The sequence below is a fragment of the Mustelus asterias genome, chromosome 13 (assembly GCF_964213995.1).
Source record: "Mustelus asterias chromosome 13, sMusAst1.hap1.1, whole genome shotgun sequence".
NCBI classification, from domain to species: domain Eukaryota; kingdom Metazoa; phylum Chordata; class Chondrichthyes; order Carcharhiniformes; family Triakidae; genus Mustelus; species Mustelus asterias.
This window is the reverse complement of record NC_135813.1, coordinates 25,044,676-25,064,683: the sequence shown is the minus strand read 5'-3', so window position 1 is coordinate 25,064,683 and position 20,008 is coordinate 25,044,676. Positions and strand designations below refer to the sequence as shown.

Below are 20,008 nucleotides of genomic sequence, written 5' to 3'. Positions count from 1 at the left end.
GTCGCTTTTCCCTCCCGCTGCCACTCTGCCCAATATTCCTGTGCCATCTAGGACTATTTTATGAATGTACTCTGAGTTGTGTATGGGAGTTGAGCACAGATGTGCTTAGCCTGAACTTAAAGGCATCAAGGGCCAAGATTTTATTCAATTTTTAAAAAGACACTTTTAACATTTGCGCTTGTTTCTCAAAGTGCATTAATTATAAATCAAAACCAGAGAGAAAACAGAGCCCATAGTATTTATTTGATTAGTAAATTTACATTATTAATTTTATGCAAAAATATTTTATACAATCCATGAAAGGTTGTATATACAGGTTTCTTAGGTTTATGAACAGAGGAAGAGAATATCATAACAAGAGGACACAGGTTTAAAATAATTGGCAAATGAAGCTAAAGTGATGCAGGGGAAAATGTTTTTCCACACAGTGATTAGGTGATTAGGGTCTGGGTTGCACTGTCTGAGAGTGTGCTGGAGGCAAATTCAAATGAGGTTTTCAAAGGGGAATTGGATAGTTGTCTAAAAAGTCATAATGTGCAGGGATACAGGGAGAAGGCAGGGAAATAAAACAGAGAATAGGTGAGTTGCTTAATTGGTAAGCCAGTGCAGACCGAGGGCGGGATTCTCCGGCCGCATTCACCCCAAAACTGGAAAATCCCACCTGAGGTCAATGGACCTTTGCATGGTCTGCCCCCCGCACCCGTTATGCTTACTGTGATGGGCAGGACAGGAAAATCCTGCCCACATTGTACCAAATGGGAGGCAGCGGTGTAATGGTATTGTCACCAGGGTTCAAATCCCACCACAGCAGATGGTGATATTTGAATTCAATACAAATCTGGAATTAAAAGTCTGATGACCATGAAACCATTGTCGATTGTCGTAAAAACCCATCTGGTTCACTAATGTCCTTTAGGAAAGAAAATTTGCTGTCCTTACCTGGTCTGACTTACATGTGATTCCAGACCCACAACAGTGTGGTGGACTCTCAAATGCCCTCTGAAATGAAGAGCAATTAAGGATGGGCAATAAATGCTGATCCATGCCCACATCCCATAAAATGAATTTTAGAAAATGGTCTCCTTCTGCACCGTAAGAATTCGGTGACTCTGTAAAAGCAACGGGATCACGCAAGAACTTTATAATTCACTGGTTAGGTTTCAGCTAGAGTAATATGGACAATTCTGGGCAGCTCACCTTGGACACAGCGAGTATAGAGGCGATTTACCAGGGTGTTACCAAGGATCAGGAACTTCAATAATGAGGGGATGCTGGAAACGTTTCTTCTTGGAACAAAGAAAGGTGAGATAATCTAACGGAGGTTGAATGATGAGGGGCGTTCATAGAGAAGATAAAGAATCTATTATTGACTCTGGCAATGGGTCACGAATCAACAGTCAGAGACTGAAAACCATTGGCAATAGACCAGGGAGAAGAATTTTTTTTTTCAATTTGCTTGCATTCTCTATCTGAAAAACGTGCTGGAAGTTATTGTGAGAAATCATTTTAACTGGGACTTGGATAGGTATTGCAGATTAGAATCTCACAAGGTTATGGACACAAAGCAGGGATGTGAGATTAAACACAGCTGTTCTTTCAGACAGCCAGCCCATTCACATCAGGCCTGAACGGCCTCCTTCTGTGTTGTGAGTCTTCAATAATTTGATGTTCGTCAGATTGATGCTGTTTGCGTTCATTTCTTAAATAGCCACTTGTTGAGGATCAACATTTAAGTTTATTTGTTGGTGCCACAAATAGGCTTACATTAACACTGCAATGAAGTTACTGTGAAAATTCCCTAGTCGCCCCACTCCGGCGCCTGTTCGGGTACACTGAGGGGGAATTTAGTATGGCCAATGTACCTAACCAACTTGTCTTTCAGACATTTAGGAAGTGAGTCCAAATGATTTCCAATAATTTTGTTAAACAATGAAATATGTGGTCTCATATCTACTACGGATTACAGAAAGAGGATGCTGTGAAGAAACTTTCTTTATTTTAAAGACATTTACAGTTCTTTCCGACAATAGCAGTTTAAAGCCATTCCCATAATTCAAGTGACACAATGATATTGTCTTTTACTTGTGTTAGTTAAATTAAGTTATTCTGCTTTACAAAATTAAGTTAATCAGGCACATAAATTGGAATGCATCTATTTCATTCTCTACAGTTCGATGAAAACATATTCAGTCTTTTCAATGTACAACATGTCCTCAGTGAACAATGCACATGGTATGATATCAGGCCATACAAAAGAACTTGCATTTATACAGATCCTTTCATCTCCCCAGGACATACCTAAGCACCACCAACAGATTACTGATGAAGTACGGTCACTGTTATTATGTAGACAGAAAGATCTGGAACATTCCAAGTTTGATCCATTGTCTGTGTTCGGTTTACTCAGCTCTGCTTCACTGGGAGCAGAAGAGAAGATGCGCTGGAAAGCTGAATGATATCATATTCAAGTACCTTGCTAATAGTCAATGGCTATGTTAACAGGGGTAGCCCCAGAGTGAGAAGCTAATGTGTTCAAGTCCCAGTCCAGATACATGGATTAGGGTGGCTCTTCTGTGCAGCGCTGAGGGGAACGCTGCTATGTTGGAGGTGCTGCCTTTCAGTTGAGACTTTAAGATGAGGGCTCACATAGTGCATCCTCAGGTGAAAGTAAAATAAATTTCAAGCCACTATTCTAGGAAGGACAGGGAAATGCTTCCAGTATCCCAAATTTACTCCCTAACCAAAATCAAAAACAGATGATTGGACATTTATTTCAGTGCTGTTTGCGAGAGCTTGCTGTGCATAAAATTGGCTGCCGTGTTCCCAGATGACAACAGTGACTGCATTTCAAAAATTCTTTAACTTTTCTAAATCTGTATCTAGCAGGGGGAATCAATTTTGGGAAAGGAGGTTGGGAGGGGAGAGGAATAGCTTTATTTATGTCTGGCCCATTTACATTCTTCCCAACTTGCTCATCCTAAGAGTTCTTTGGTTTTTGCCATCAGATGTTTGTCCATGTCGGCAACAACATCGTCCGCCATCTGTTGAATCTGCAAAGAAAAACAAAGGAATTTACCGAATGCAACCACTGTGCACTTAACCTCTCACTGAACCCGTGTTTCTAACCAACAACCTTCATTGTAGCACTGAATGTCGATTTTTCTTTTGGATCAACAAATCTGAATTTAAAATAACAGCAACAACTTGCATTTATATGACACCTTTCATGTATTGCCCCTTAGAGTCCTGAGATGCGTAGGTTAGTGGGATTAGCGGGTAAAATATGTGGGGGTAGGGCCTGGGTGGGATTGTGGTCGGTGCAGACTCGATGGGCCGAATGGCCTCCTTCTGCACTGTAGGGTTTCTATGATTTCTATGATTTCTATGTAACAAATGGCCCAAGAAACATTGTCATTGGCTGTCCCTCAATTTAAAGACGGCGGCTACTCAGGGTTGCGAGTTTCTCCCATGGGTCTTCATGTGACTGAACAGGCCGATTCTCAGTCCACAGATCTTTGGACACATGGGGTGTTCCATGAAATAGTGAGATCTGGAGCATGGGGTTTGCTTTCTTTCTTTCCTGCCTTGCCAGCGCTCTGTCGCATCAGCGACCTTGAGACTCAAAGCCAGGTACAAACTGATGGATAAGTTGTCACCACAATTAGCAGCAAGCTCCTCCCAGTCACTAATGTCAATGTTGCTGCGCTTCAAGGAGAGTTTCAGCATGTCTTTGAAATGTTTTGTCAAGACATTTCAGAAGAGTGTTATAAAGCAAAATTTACACCAAGCCACAACAGACAATATTGGGGCAAATGGCCAAAAGCTCGGTCAAAGGGGTAGAGTTTAAGGAGTTCTGAAAGGAAGAAGGAGAGGTGGAGATGTTTAGCCAGAGAATTCCAGAGCTTAGAACTCAGGCAGCTGAAGCACGGCCACGAATGATGGAGCAACTAAAATCTGGGATGCCCAAGAGGCCAAAGGTTGGGAGACTGGAGCACATTACAGAGATAGGGAGGGGCTGAGGCCATATCGGTTTTGAAAATGAGGAGAATTTTAAAATCAAAATGCTTCTAGACTGGGAATTGATGTACATCAGTGAGCACAGAAATGATGGGTAGATAAGACTGGGCATGAGCAAAGATATAGGGAGCAGAGGACTGGCTGAACTCAAGTTCACAGAGGACAAGATGTGGGAGACTGGTCGGTGGTGTGTTGGAATAGTCAAGGCCAGAGGTAACAATGATGTAGATGAGGGTTTCAACAGTAGGTGAGTCGAGGTGGGTGGACTTGGGCAATGCTATGGAGGTGGAAATAGATGGTCATTGTGATGGTATGGATAGAAAATATGGTCAAGCATTCAACTATGACATCAATGTTGTGAACAATCCCGTTCGGCCTCACACAGTCACCAAGGAGAGAGATGCAGTTGGTCGCTCGGGAACAAAGTTTGTAGCGTGGACTGAAGCCAATGGCTTCAGTAATTCCAATATTTAATTGGTGGAGATTTCTGCCCATACAGTCTTGGATGTTGGATAAGACAGGGGTGGAATCGATAGAAAAGCTGCTGCGAAGGAGCTGGGTATCATCAGCTGACAGGTGAAAGCAGACATTGTGCTTTCGAATGAGGTCGCTGAGGGGCAGCATGTAGATGAGAAATCGGAGGGGATTTAGGATATGTTCTATCTTTTGTTTGACACTCATGAGCTCCTGACTACGTATCTTATCCATGCCTTTGCTAGGACCACCTATTTCCACCTACATAGTATTGGGGACACAGAGGTAACAGTGCAGGAACAGAACAAGACCCTTCTGTAAGCGATACGCTGGCTACAATTAAATAGATAAGCATGCAACCAGGCGAGTGCAATCCCACCCAACATTGACAAGGCATTTGAGGAGGACAGAGTGACCATCCATGTCAAATGCTGTTGACAGAATAAAGTGGTAGAGTTTACTTTGTCACAAACACGCAGGATGTCATTTAATAAATCATTAAATAAATTTAAACCACCAAATAAATGGTAACCTGAATCAACCTCTATAAAACGGCACTGATTTTTAGACACCAGTGTGTATTCTTTACTGCCTATGATATTTTGAAGTTCAGTTATTTTGTTAATTTTACACAGGGCAAAATATATTCCAGGTTCATGTAGTATGTATCATCCCATTTTTATTATTAAGAATACGAAGAGAGTTTTGCACTATCCAGAACATGCTCAGGCCTAAATGCTGCACTGCTTCGAGAAAAGGCCTTGTTCTTTTTCGATCTCTTGGAAAATGGTCCATTTGAACTAAACTACAACAGTGAACACATATTCATCACTGGTAAAGAAGGATCATTTCTCTAAAAGACAGTGCAAACATCACAGAAGCAGCTCTGTCCGAATGATTTGCTTTGCTTCTGCCCCTCGCTGGTTATTCGCATAAATATTCAATCTGTAAAAGGTAACTTGGTGCGGACGGGTGATCAATGGAAGGAACTGGCCTTTCGGAGGCACTATTGTTAGATTTGTTAATCAGTAAAATAAGAGTCAGCGTCGGTAGAAAACACACCAAAGTAATTCACAGGGCTATGGGGAAATAGCAGGGGGGTAATTGGATCGCTCTTTCAAAACCCAGCAGGGACATGATTGGCCAAATGGCCTCCTTCTGTGAAGCTTGATTCTGTATAGAGCCACTATATAGCCCATTAAGCAATGGGCTATATGATAGAAATCAACTAAATCAAAAGCAGTGGCATGACGCATTTCACCCCGAACATGGTCTGGCATGACTTGCTACTCCTCTATCCACGCAATGATTTCTTATTCAAAGCTAACTTTTTGTTGGTCTGTTTGGATCTATTAATTCTGTAGTCCTTTGCTGTACATGTTGTGGTTCAGGTACAAAAATAACTGGAAGGCATTTTTTGAAATGAAGTCTCGCAGTTGATATTTTGCCAGTTTCTCCGAGCTGCAGCATTTAAATATAATTGAGGGGATTGTTCCCAAACTGCAGCATTATTAAGCCACACTATCTAACTTCACAATTACAATCAGTATCAACATAGTCAGCCCATGTGATTCAGTTAAAACCACTCCAGCATACTAACACGAGGAAACCCTAACCCTGAATTCATCCCGTACAATGCTGCGTACGAACACTTAACACACATTCCATCGAAATTACTCCCTTCACTATTTTAGCCAAAGTATCAGCCCGTTTAAAGTGGTTATGTAATTTCAGAGCCCAGGTTTAAAAGAGTTTAAAGTTTATTCATTAGTCACAAATAAGGCTTACATTAACACGGCAATGAACTTACTGTGAAATTCCCCTAGACGCAACACTTTGGCGCCTGTTCGAGTCAATGCACCTAACCAGGACGTCTTTCAGACTGTGGGAGAAAACTGGAGGAAACCCATGCAGACTTGGGGAGAACGTGCAAACTCCACACAGACAGTGGCCCAAGGGAATTGAACCTGGGTATCTGGCGCTGTGAGGAGGCAGTGCTAACCACTGTGCCGCCCATGTGTAGGTGTTTGAAGGAGGATTTGATGTATTTGAAGGAGGACACAATACTGGTTTGAATCACACCATTAGCTCTCCTGCACTGCAAACAATTTACACAGTTTAAAAGATATTTCCCCCCCAAGTTTAAATAAAATCAGGTGACAGAAAGCAAAGTGACTCCCTTCCACAATACGCAAACATACCTTCTTTTGTAATTTCAGGTCAACTTTACAAACTTGACCAACCAGCACAGAGACTATCGTAATTAAAGTTTAAAGAACTATAACATGATGAACAAAATCAAACAACTCAGTCAGAAGGAAGTAATTACAGGAAGTCATGCAAGAGACTGCATACGCTGATCCGCAATGGGTTTACGGCTGGAATATCATTTACCAGAAAATTAATGCAGCAATGCCAGTATAATTACATCTTCCTTTATTTAGAATGCATTGAATCTTTGATATATATGATATCTACACTAACATTAATTGGCCTTTTTTTAAAAAATAGGGATCACTTCAGTCCAGGTGCTTCCCTGCAGGAAGCAAGGACACAAATCAGAGGAAGAATCATTGCTGGTCTGTTGTGTCTCTCCCACTGGCCAAATTCATCTTGGCACACTGGTAAACCTCTGGGAGTGGATTACCCTACTCCACTACGGACAATTTAAATTGTACGGAGGCCAAATCAGGAAAATAGGAGAGAAGATTCTTCAAGGATGATACCTAATGTAGCGCAATGTTCAATCTATTAGGTAAAAACTTGTATCCCCTCATCCAGCACAACTAAACACAAGGAACCCGAGCTAATAAATTCCTCTCAAATCTTTAAACCGAATGCCTCCAGAGAAATCATGTTCTCTGCCAGCAAAACCTCGTTCCTTCACGACCACTCTGCAAATTGGATCCTGACCTTACAAAATATGAACATGTACAATAATTTCCAGCTTCATCAAACAAAATAATGAAGAGTTCTGCACGCAACAGCACATTTAAGGATTTTCAATAATGTAATCTATGATAAAGAGATTCCGATTACTTCCACTTACTTTAGAGTGCTTTAGAAAGTGCACTCCCACCTTTTGGGCTTAATATGGGGGTGATGGCACAATTTGAATTGCTTGCTTCCTTTGGAGGTCCTCCCCAAAGAGCAACCAAATCTAGTGGCAAATTTCAGGCAGGGACATCAACCATCATCCCATTATAAAATGAAAGATGCCAGGTGGAATTGTCCCCTTTTTGAGGCAGAGTGTTGGAGTGGGCAGAGAAAGCGGTGGAGAAGTTGCCAGCCCCACAGCTGCTTTCCTGCCGTACTGCTAGCAACTTTAAAAATAGAATCCAAGGGGCAGGTCCCACAATGTCACACTGGTGGGGCCCACCAACAAAGTAGTTTTTTTAAAAGATTGGGGCAGTGTTTTTAAAGGCCGCTCCAGTACATGGAAGTGCCAGGGAGCAATGCCAGGGTACTGCCCGAACATGACTCACTCCACACACACACCCCCCCCCCCCCGCACCCACACTGAGTGGATCCACTCACCTGAGCTCCTCCAGGTGTGCCCGCCAGGTGCACACTGTGGGAGACCTGTTGTAATTCACGACAGCTTGCCCTCACACCAACATGAATTGATAATATATTAGGTAGGGGGATTATTAGGTGTTGAGGCCTGATAACTAGACTTAACTTTATTGTAATGAGGTCCCTGACTTTCAATGTCGGGAATTTTGTTACGTCACTGGCAGGAACAATCACAATGGGACTTCCTGCCAAAGTAAAACGTCAGATTTTGTGCTCCCGTTGCCATTCACATCCAACGCGAATGGAGTGCAAAATTGCAGCCACCATCTTCCCAATGGATTGACATGTTTTCCATATAACACTATCACTAAACTTAAAGATAATATACAATTGGGGGATTTATTCATAATCTCTTGGCTCATGGTGGCACTGCGTCTGCGTGGGTTTCCTCCGGGTGCTCCGGTTTCCTCCCACAGTCCACAGATATGCGGGTTAGTTGGATTAGCCATGGTAAATACGTGGGGTTGCAGAGATAGTGCAGGGGGGAAGGCTTGGGTGGAATGCTCTTTCAGAGAGTCGGTGCAGACTCGATGGGCCGGATGGCCTCTTTCTGCACTGTAGGGATTCTATGGTTGTTTCTAAAAGGATGTGTGTTCATCCAAAATACGATGTAAAAGGAACTTTACTTTTATAAGGGAGTTTTTGGGGGTTTTTTTGTATTGATATTAGTTTCCTTCGTATTCATAATTATTTTGATTTTAATTATGTAGGGTTGGTGTTGGAAATGTAATTTAATTAATGGCCTGAAATTAAAGATTTACATCTGTGAAATAGTATTTTAAGCTGAATATCTAAGAATGTGTGATTGGAGTCTTGTATTTCTGACAAAGCAAAGGTACCAGACTAGTCTCAACACCATTACAAATTTCCTTCCAACATGCAGTATGGCTTCAAACTCACAGTCTGAATGCAAAACTGGCAGATGTTTGAGACAAATGCTTCCCACTAAATCTGATCACCAACAACCTGTCCTGGTCCCTCCATGCCGATGCTATAGTTAAGAAAGCCCACCAACGTCTTTACTTTCTCAGGAGGCGAAGGAAATTTGACACGTCCACTACGACTCTCACCAACTTTTACAGATGCACCATAGAAAGCATTCTTTCTGGTTGTATCACAGCTTGGTATGGCTCCTGCTCTGTCCAAGACCACAAGAAACTACAAAGCGTCATGAACGAAGCCCAGTCCATCACACAAATTAGCCTCCCATCGACTGACTCTGTCTACACTTCCTGCTGCCTCAGAAAAGCCGCCAACATCATCAAGGACCCCACACAACCCGGACATACTCTCTTGCACTTCTTCCGTCGGGAAAAAGATACAAAAGTCTGAGGTCACGTACCAACCAACTCAAGAACAGCTTTTTCCCCATCTTGTATTACGTTGATCTTTCTCTACACCCAAGCAACGACTGTAACATTACATTCTGCACCCTCTCCTGTTCTTCTCTATGAACGATATGCTTTGTCCGTATAGTGCACAAGAAACAATACTTTTCACTGTATGTTAATACATTTGACAATAATAAAGCAAATCGAATCGAATGTTTGTCTGGTATGCAGGTGGCACAATGTCATTGCCAAACAGGAACATTTTAGAGGTTAAAATTATTTTAAACTTTATCCAAGGAGGGGTTTCCAATGAAGTAACAATTTTGCAAAACAGTAAAAAGGTTTGCTTCCATAGCCTTACTGAATCCTCACCCTTTGGAACCTGAACGGCAGACACTGCAGTCAGATCTGCAGTTCAAGTCTGACACCACTAGATGTTGTGGTGGACAGTTGCCGAGAGAGGCTGATTTGATCTGCTATTGACCCCGTTTACACAATCTTCAGCACTGCTGTAAAAATCAGAAAACTCATCACACCCACGGCCCCCACTCGCAACAATGTCATGTCCGACTACCTGCAAAACCACAAGGAATTTAAAATTTATTTTTACATTGCAGTTCTTCATTTTCAACACAAATTAATTGGGCCACTGTAGAGGAAACCTTAAGTTACTCTGCCAAGTAAATTCATCCTCAGCAGCAAACCTTCCTTGTTTCAGTAGTAGGAAGATTACAGGTTATATCACAGGGAACTGAACATTTTGGCAATTGACACTGTACCGTGTGTCGGCACAGTAGCACAGTGGTTAGCACTGCTGCTTCACAGCGCCAGGGACCCGGGTTCGATTCCCGGCTTGGGTCGCTGTTTGTGTGGAGTTTGCACATTCTCTCCGTGTCTGCGTGGGTTTCCTCCGGGTGCTCCGGTTTCCTCCCACATTCTGAAAGACGCGCTGGTTAGCTGCATTGACCCGAACAGGCGCCACAGTGTGGCGACTAGGGGAATTTCACAGTAACTTCATTGCAGTGTTAATGTAAGCCTTACTTCTGACTAATAAATAAACTTTACCTTTTTTTACATATAACATTAATTTAGATGAGAATGCATTAAAGCCATAATGGGCACTCATTCCAGTCAGACTTCCTTTGATATTTTATGTCATTGCCTATCTCATTTTCCCACTGCTTTATTTCCTATAACTTATGTGTCTTTAACTATCCGGTATTTTTTTCTGGAGGGGTCAGGGAAATTGAGATGAAAGAAAAAAGCGATATTTTTCATGATTGATGGTCAGAATATACAAAGGTCCAAATTTTGCTATACTAATAAAGGCAAGGCTGTTGGTGCTCACTGCCATTGCAGAGCAAAGCTGACAGTAGCCACTGGCACCCAAACACGTGGAAATCTGGAAGTCACTGTCAGTGATACTATGTAAATGCAACCTTTGCCGCTGGAATCACCAAGATGGATAAAAATGTTCAGGCTAGTGGAATCAGAAATGAATGAGTTTTTAAAAACAGCATAAAAAGTAACTGCCACTGAATAGCTCCTGAAACGTTACAAGTGTGGAGTCTTGTAGAGACTCCAAAGATGGCAAACGTGGAGGCAGGAAAGACATCCAAATAGGTGGGATGGTGGTGTACCTAAACCCTGCCACCTTCTCACCTCTGCCGGAATTAAATTTTGGACCCTTAATTGAGTCGACTTGTGAGACCCTCGCCATCGACAGTAAGTTCCATTGAAGGAAGTTGCTACCGACAACACCCGTAAAAAGTCTCTGGGCGAATGTACTCCAGGTGAATGATGAGAGCCATTCTTTTGTGGCACAGAGCAAAGTCTGGTCCAATATCACTTCCCAACTCTTGGATTTTGGTATTACTATTTGTCCACTTCCAATATCATCCAAGTCTAATAGGATGGGGAAGTGAAAAAGAACAGTATTTGACTGGATGGATGGATAGGCTGAATGGTCTTCCTCATCCAGACCTAGCTTGTTATTTTATCTTGACAGCATCCAATGTGTATGCAAGAAAACAGTAAATGAGGAAAAAGGAGAGAATAGGAAAAGGGAAGAGATTATTAATCTGTTGAGTGAATCGTATCACCTTTTAACCTAACAAAATTGTGTGATGCATCCTATCTATTTATTATTCTATTTTTGTAAAGCTACAGAAAGCATGGAGCAGAATAAAGTCAGGTACTTAGTCTTGTGTACAATTGGGAACAGCAAACGTCTTCAGTGAGATTAAAAACAATGTAAGATATGATACCTTATGGTCCACTGAAAACATTGAGAAAAAGGGTGGAAAAATTAGAACCATCCTATGTTAAAAGATATGAGACTAACCTGCTTTTCTAGTAGTCTGATTGTGTCTTCAGAGACAGAGTCCTTTGATTTTTTTACTTGAGTTATGGCATTAGTGCGCATTTTTCGCAGTGATTCTTTGGACTTGTTTGTAAACTGTTTGGCTAGTTTGGCTAGATTTTCCCTGTGCTCTCTGGTCACTCTGCAAATGATAGCAAATTCCAGAAAGTTAAAGTCCGAAGGGTGCATGCATATGTAAACACACACAAAAATACATGCCTTCAAAAAAATACTGCATCAAAAATTAACTGTGCAGGAATGCACGGTACAACAATGGTTAGCACTGCTGCCTCACAGCTCCAGGGACCCGGGTTGGATTCCTAGCTTGAGTCACTTTCTGTGCAGAGTCTGCGCGTTCTCCCCGTGTCTGCATTGGGTTTCCTCTGGGTGCTCCGGTTTCCTCCCAGTCTGAAAGACGTGTTGGTTAGGTGCATTCTCCCTCAGTGTACCTGAATAGGCATCCAAGTGTGGGGACTAGGGGATTTTCACAGTAACTTCATTGCAGCGTTAATGTAAGTCTACTTGTGACACTAATAAAAAAAATAACTGCTTCATCTTCTGTATTTTCAAGCAATAGATATTTCTAATCTAAATGTTTTGCAACATGATGTTCCTCGAATGTAGTCCAATATCGTAGTATCTTTGTTTACTCCACTGATAGTCATTCATTCTGATTTTTAACTATTTTCAATGGAGGATTTTTTTAAAATTGCCAGTATGTGAACCACAGACTTGTACAGGATCCAGTTAGCTAAAGCTGTCTGTGATCTGCCAGTCGGTGCCTAAGAATGGCAGAGGATAATTCATGTTGGATTTTCCATCCTTCTGCGAGGGTGCTTGCCTCCATTCAGCATTATTCCTGCAGCTCACATGAGATGAACATGAACTATAAATACGAAGTAGTGCCCATCTGGAAAGGCAATGGCCTACTGGTATTATCATTAGACTATTAATCCAGCTAATGTTCTGGGGACCCAGGTTTGAATCCCCCCACGGCAGATGGTGGAATTTGAAGTCAATAAAAAATATCTGGAATTAAGAATCTACTGATGACCATGAAACCATTGTCGACTGGCAGAAAAACACATCTGACTCACTAATGTCCTTTAGGGAAAGAAATCTGCCCGTCTGGCACACATGCGACTCCAGAGCCACAGCAATGTGGTTGACTCCCAGCTGCCTTCGGTCAATTAGGGATGGGCAATAAATGCTGACCAGCCAGCGACGCCCATGTCCAATGAATAAAACAAATCTTCCATGCACACCTCGTCAAGTACACCAATATTTGTACTTGCTACCATATCATACCACCTCAACACATTCTTGAACCGAAGGTTTTAGAAGTATTATTTCTTGTCTTGAAATATTCAGAATGTGTCATAAGTCCTGATGCTTATGCATCACCAATTTTACTTGTAAACATTCGCCTCCGAGCTGTATTGGTGTATTGTGAAAACAAAAGCTGCTAATGTTTAGCTGAAGTAGACTTTCAGTGCTCCTAGGGTTAACTTATTTGTTGTGCTCTTGTGAAACTCAATACCAAATTCCAAACGTATGAATCTTTTTACATGGAAAACTAATGTGAAGATGTTCAACAATTGAATTCAATTTTTTTGCTCAGGCTGGTTTGGTAATTTTTGCCCTCAAGTCTCGAAAGCTTGTATTGAAATGGTAGCAAGTACAAATTTGCATTCAATCTTCATCACGTAAACCAGTCGTTACACATATTACAAAAAGTGTTTGTCGGTTGTAGTGCTAGGTTAGACCTTGACATTTTGCTGTTCTTCATTATAGCACCAGCTCAGTGTGAGTTACAGATTCATTATAAAAACAATCTTGCATAGTAATAGTAGCCCTGAAAGATCTGTGGTTGAATTGACTCTGAACTTCATCTAGTATAATTACCATGGGCCAACTGAAATTATGAAGAAGCAATTTGAATTTAAAATACAAATTTTCCTTAATAACTATGATTAGACAGTACCTAAAGTTCCTATTCTTTTCCAGGATCTGAAAACACTTGTTACGTTTCTATTTACATGAATAACAAGCTTTGATTTGGCTAACAATGGGACATATTATATACAATGTACTTCACAATGCAAGGATTAAAATAAAATATACTGATTGTAAATTGCTTTGCCTTTTTGAATATTAAGGCTGAAATAATAGATTTCTATATTTAACATTCACTTTGCATTTTATCACTGGGGTACGAATATTTCTTATTTTAATTTATTTGTCGAAAGGAAATTAGAAGGCAAGCACATCTCCTTCTCCAACATCTCACACACCTTATGTTTAAAAAAAAACACACGATTCTTTACATTTAGACTGATCACAAATTAAATCTGGGAAACTTGTAATTATTATTCAATAAATCAATCAGTACATGACAACCCTCATTTTGATTCGCTGTCAAAACAATTTGTATGAAAACAGCAGTCGAAAATATATCCTTTACAATGTAATATTCCAAACCCACCATCACAAATGAGCATTTTAATACTTGTAAATCAAAGATTTTTGTATTTGCTCACATATACCACTGAACTTCAAAAGAATTCATTGCGTGAAACATGTTCAGACATTTCAACACAATAAAACATGATTGAAATGACATTATTATGGATTTAAGAATATTTTCAAAAGGATGAGTACATGAGATAAAAAAATTGCAATGTTACTGGGAAAGGGTAGTGGAGTGGAACTAGTTGAAGTGCTCGAGCAGAGAGCCAGCATGGACTCAATGGGCTGAAGAGCCTCTTCCTATGATTTTACTGCATTGTGTACTTAAATTAATGTTCCTATTTTCTCCACCTGTTCCAATGTTCCCTTGGCCAGCCTCCCATATTCATGCTCTGTAAAGTTGAGCTCATCTAATTTTCTGCAGCCTGAATCCTAACTCACAGAAGTCCCAATCACCTATTGACCCATGCATTCTGATCTATATTGGCTCCCAGTCTGGCAACACCGCCAAAAGATGTGCTGGTTAGTGCATTGGCCATGCTAAATTCTCCCTCAGTGCACCTGAACAGGCACTGGAGTGTGACGACTGGGGGATTTTCACAGTAACTTCATTGCAGTGTTAATCTATGCCTGCTTATGACACTAATAAATAAACTTAAACCTCAATTTTGAAATGTTTATTCTTGTTTATAAATCCCTCCACGGCCTCTCATAACTATTACCCTCTTCTTGCTCCATTATCCTCCGCAATCACGGTGCACCTTCATGTCTTGGCTCTTGCTGCTCAGCAATATTCATTGTTTCACCATTGGAGGCTGCCTCCTCAGCTGCCTGGGCCCTAAGTTCTGGAATACTCTCTTTAAGCCTCTCTTCCTGCAAGAAGCTCCGTAATCCACCTGTTTTGACTAAGCTTCTGGTCACAACACCTAATCTCTCATGCAGGTTGATATCAAGTCTTGTGTGATGACGTTCCTATGAAGTTCCTTGCGACATTTAATTTGATAAAATCACTACATAAATTACAGTTTGTTGCTGTTTTCCAATTATTTGCACCAATCATTACCACACTTTCAAATTTGCAACTTGGATGAGGGCAATTGGCTAAACCAATAAATTTCTAAGATTACAAAAGCTAGTCGATCCTATTTCACATGATATTTAATCAACTGTGACATGAACCAACAAACGATTAATACATTATGGATCATATATAGCGACTAAAAGATACTGAAGAGCAGTGTTGTCAGAGCTGTTAAATTATTATTTTGCGTCAGTCTGTACCCCTATAGATGATGCTTACGTTCCATATTAAGGTTGCTCAGTATGCAATAGCACATTAATATTAGATAGTTACGTCGTGTTGACTAGATTAGGAAAGCTCAAAATTGATAAGGCTCCAGGTTCGGATAATATCTATCCAAGGTGATTAAAGGGATAGGACACATGTTCGGTGATCTCCTTGCCTCTATCTTTTAGACTGGAAGTTATCTGAAGCAGTTCTTACTTTCAAATAAAGGGGACAAAACAGAGGGAGGAATAACATGTCAATCTTCCTGACATCCATTACTGAGAAGGTGCCAGAAAGGATAAGAGATGTCCTTTAGAATCACTGGTAAAAAGAAATAGCCATTAGAAATTTACAACATGGCTTCTGGAAAAAAGGTCATGCCTAACAAATTTATTAGGAAAATTTTGAGGAAGTCATTAGGGAAGTGGATGAATGAAATCCATTATATTGATAAGGTATCCATCATATCCATCACATGGTTACTTCACAAGGTAGAATCTTCAGGTGCTGTCTTTTCCTCTTGCAGTCACTTCCTCAGAAATTACATCCGGTTTGTCTCTTTCATTGTTAAACACTATTTTATCCCCAACTTTCATTTCCGCTCCAAGGGCCTCAGACACAGGAAGCCTCCCAACTTTGTATGCTTTCTTCCCATGTCTGTTTGGATTCCTATAGCCCGGTCTCAGGTTTCACACTAACAACAACCCTAACTAAAACGTTGAATGAATCCACTGGCTGTGGTGCTTTATCTCTCCCTTTTCTCATAGATCCCACTCCAGTGTTCAGCACAATGAGATCAGTACTGCTTCTCCATCATCCAGCTCTGTGTAACACTGCTATATGGTTCCATTCCTACCTATTTGAATGTAACCCAAGGATCTTCAGCAAAGGATTCTCCTCCTTTCCCCACACTATAATTCCCCTAGAAGCTATTTTTGCCCTTCTCCTTCTCCTCATTCTCATACTGCTCTTCAGTGACTATAGTCACAGGGTAATCTTCTGCACTTACACTCAGTTCCACCTCTCCACCATCTTATATGAGTACTTCTGTGCTGTCAGATGTCCAGTCTTGATATGTATCATAGCTTCCTCCAGCTTAACATTGGGAAAATCAAAGTCATCCCTTTCCCTATAGAATTATCTCAGGTAACTATCTACAAAACAGCCTGGATTTTTTTTATATTAAAGGTCTTATATAAACACATGTTTTTTTTAAGTATTAACTCGCCCTTTACTGCGGCTATTGTGTATCTCCTGCAGATGCTTCTAATGTCTAATGAACTAATTGTACACACTTAAAAACTTTAGTCTTTGGAAACTGTCTAAATGACAGATCTACCAGCAACCAGTGGAATTTTGCTTTTGTGTGGTATACACAGAGGGATGATTCTAGGCCAATTTAACGCACAATTAGATATTACCATTACTGAAGTGGATCCGACAGTTTAAGATCAAGTTGTGTGAGAGTTCATGCTTAAAAGAAGACATGCGGTATTCTAACTGAACAATAAGTCATGCCTTAATAATTGGATTATTCTAAATGATTACAGCAGTTTTCAAATATTCCACTTGTCCCGAATTCAAGACAGAAGAGATCAGCAAACTTGACAAAGAATCAGGAATGGAAACTATAGATTTACCAAAGCAATTACACTACTTAGAGCTGGGGATTTTTTTTTTAATCATCTTACCCCAGCAGTATTTAAACTGGAGTTTCTTGGCACGCATTTGTATCACCAGCAAGTTTACTTTCAAGTAAATAAACTGGCTTTGTAATTGTCAAATATTCACATTTTCCATTACACCTTATTTCTCTGCATTTTACAAAGTATTCTAAATTAGAGCAAGAAATAAAATATTTAACTCACATCATTTGCTGAACAGAGAACACAAAACATGGCACTTTATGCAGAGTAATCTTCAAGAAAACTCGCATTGTGATTTCAAAATTTCATTTTGAGCCGTAAGTATTTTTGCCAGCAACTGCCCTGTAATGACAGTCCGCAGACAAAGATGGAAACCTTAGGCATAACCTTCAAATTACTTACTTAGGAATTGGCACCCTGATCAGAGTCCCATCCACTTCTGGGTTCAGGTTCATTCCACTTTCTCTTATGGCCTTGGTGGCAGCCACCGTCGCCTGTGAACCAGATCAAAAGGTAAAGGGCATTAGCAGAGTAATTACTTACAGATGACTGCTCCGTCTCCGTCCGGCTAATCTATTTGCCCAGAACATGGAAACGTTTACCTCTTTCACCAAGAATATCAGGAAGTTAGATTCAGTCCAAGCAGCTTTGATCCCACTGTGAACTGCGAGCTAAGTCCCCCTGCACACACAGGGATAAAATTGTGGTATTGCAGAGGAGGAGAAAGGAAACAAAAAAAGTTTTAAAAGAAAAAAAAGTTCTGCCTCTTTGAACATATTTTCAATGGTTTGAGGCCATCTATTTCAGAAACCACAAATTCATGCTCCAGGGAATAGCTGCAAAACCAAGATTTTTGTAAATCTAAGTTTTTTAAAAGTTTAAATTGGGTATCTAATAGAGTTTTATATGGCATTTATTGTAAATTAAATCATTGCATTTTCTAAAATATCAAACAGATTTAAGTTGAAGAGCAGAATCTAGATGCACAGAAAAATATAACTTGCATTATTGTTAAAACATACCAATCTGACATCAATAAAAACACAGGTAGGTAGTTCTCAGGAGTAATTTTGGACTGATCAGAAAGCAATGAACAGAAAGGATTTTATAATTAAAACCAGGTTTCCTCCTAATTGTGCTAAACACTAATTTTATTATATACTGGACGCAGAATTGCTCATTAATCAACTACAAATTATTTCTTGATATAGTAGCAAAAGCGATATGCATCAACATCAGGCAGTGAAACTCTGGGCCCTAATTTACCATTTTGATTCTAAGTGCTGGGCGGACTTGAAACTGGGAGTGTTTCAGATCTGACTTTTAGACCAGTTCTCAGGCGCTCCCATACACACTCCGCCTGAAAAAATATCAGTGATTCCGAATCACGTTGCAGAAGCCTTGGGCGGGGCTTAGCGTGCCCGAAACCCCTGCAGCTCCAATTGGCGCCTCCAACTGCACATGCGCAGAAAGAAAAATAATGCTGATCTCAGGCAGAGTGGCAGTGGATCCCCCCCCCCCCAACCGATCTCAAGCAGAGAGCATCGGACGCTAGGCACCTACCTCCTCACTAACCGGACTTTTGTGGAGCATGTCTGTTTCACATTGATTCTGGATGGGTGAACGCAGTGGTAAAGGGGGAAGTGCCGGTAAGGTTGAGCATGCAGTCCATTAAGTCAATTGCTGGAGCGCCCATTTCAGGCGCAGTCCCGATCGTGGCCATTTTTGGGCTTTGGTAAAGGGGGAACCTGCACGGAGGCGGGCGCGGATCGCGCTACTCACCTCACGCCCGACTTTACCAAGTTGAAAACGGGCGCAACACGATGGTAAAATCGGGCCCTCTGTGTCCAGAGTGGCACGATTTGCCAACACAAACATGGACTCAAAATTTCAAGTGAAACATCCCTAAATCCAAGTGTATGTATTGGAAAGGTTACGAAAAAGTGAGCTTGATTTCCAGCTAATAATCCTATCTTGGGTTCAACTTTGGTCTCATTGTCCCTTTTACTTAATAATTAATCTCCCTGCACCAAACTTGGGCGGCACGGTAGCACAGTGGTTAGCACTGCTGCTTCACAGCTCCAGGGACCTGGGTTCGATTCCCGGCTTGGGTCACTGTCTGTGTGGAGTTTGCACATTCTCCTCGTGTCTGCATGGGTTTCCTCCGGGTGCTCCGGTTTCCTCCCTCAGTCCAAAGATGTGCGGATTAGGTTGATTGGCCATGCTAAAATTGCCCTTAGTGTCCTGGGATGCGTAGGTTAGAGGAATTAGTGGGTAAATATGTAGGGATATGGGGGTAGGGCCTGGGTGGGATTGTGGTCGGTGCAGACTCGATGGGCCGAATGGCCTCTTTCTGTGCTGTAGGGTTTCTAAGTTCTAAGTTCATCCACGTGACATTGACTTGGGCATTAGTCTGCTCCAAAGTCTCCGGAAGTGCTTTCCAAAACTGTTACGCTGAGAGATATGCAAATAGTAGCCTTTTCTGATATTTCCTTTCTCCCTCTCCCTGAGAACAAAGGGTTAATGGGGTCTTGGTCTCTACCTCAAGATGGCTAGAATTCAAAACAAAAAGTGAGGAAGCAATGCTTCAGTTGTACAGAAGCTCAGTCAAACCCCAACTGGAAAACAGCATTCAATTTTGGGCACCAAACCTCAAGAGAGAATATACTGGAGGAAATACAGTGCTGTCACCAGCATAAATATTGGGGCTTGGGGAGTTAAGTTACGAGGACAAGTTACATTAACTTGCCCTGTATTCTCTTAAGCTTAGACAGTTGTGTTGAGATCCAATTGAGGTTTTTGAAATGATAGGGTAGATACAAATAAAATATTTTCTCAGGTGGTA

General features: G+C 41.1%; 1 protein-coding gene across 1 annotated transcript in view; it reads right to left on the bottom strand.

The window, feature by feature from the left end:
- Window positions 1–222: 222 nt before the first annotated feature.
- The window catches only part of mrrf (mitochondrial ribosome recycling factor), a 52,029-nt gene continuing 32,243 nt past the window's right edge, over window positions 223–20,008 (bottom strand). Inside the window, exons 5-7 of the mRNA XM_078226572.1 lie at window positions 17,566–17,657; window positions 11,743–11,902; window positions 223–3,050 (exon numbers count right to left, since the gene is read on the bottom strand). Of these exons, the coding sequence (XP_078082698.1) occupies window positions 2,973–3,050; window positions 11,743–11,902; window positions 17,566–17,657 (330 nt within the window). The 3' untranslated portion in view covers window positions 223–2,972. The remainder of the gene's footprint in view (window positions 3,051–11,742; window positions 11,903–17,565; window positions 17,658–20,008) is intronic.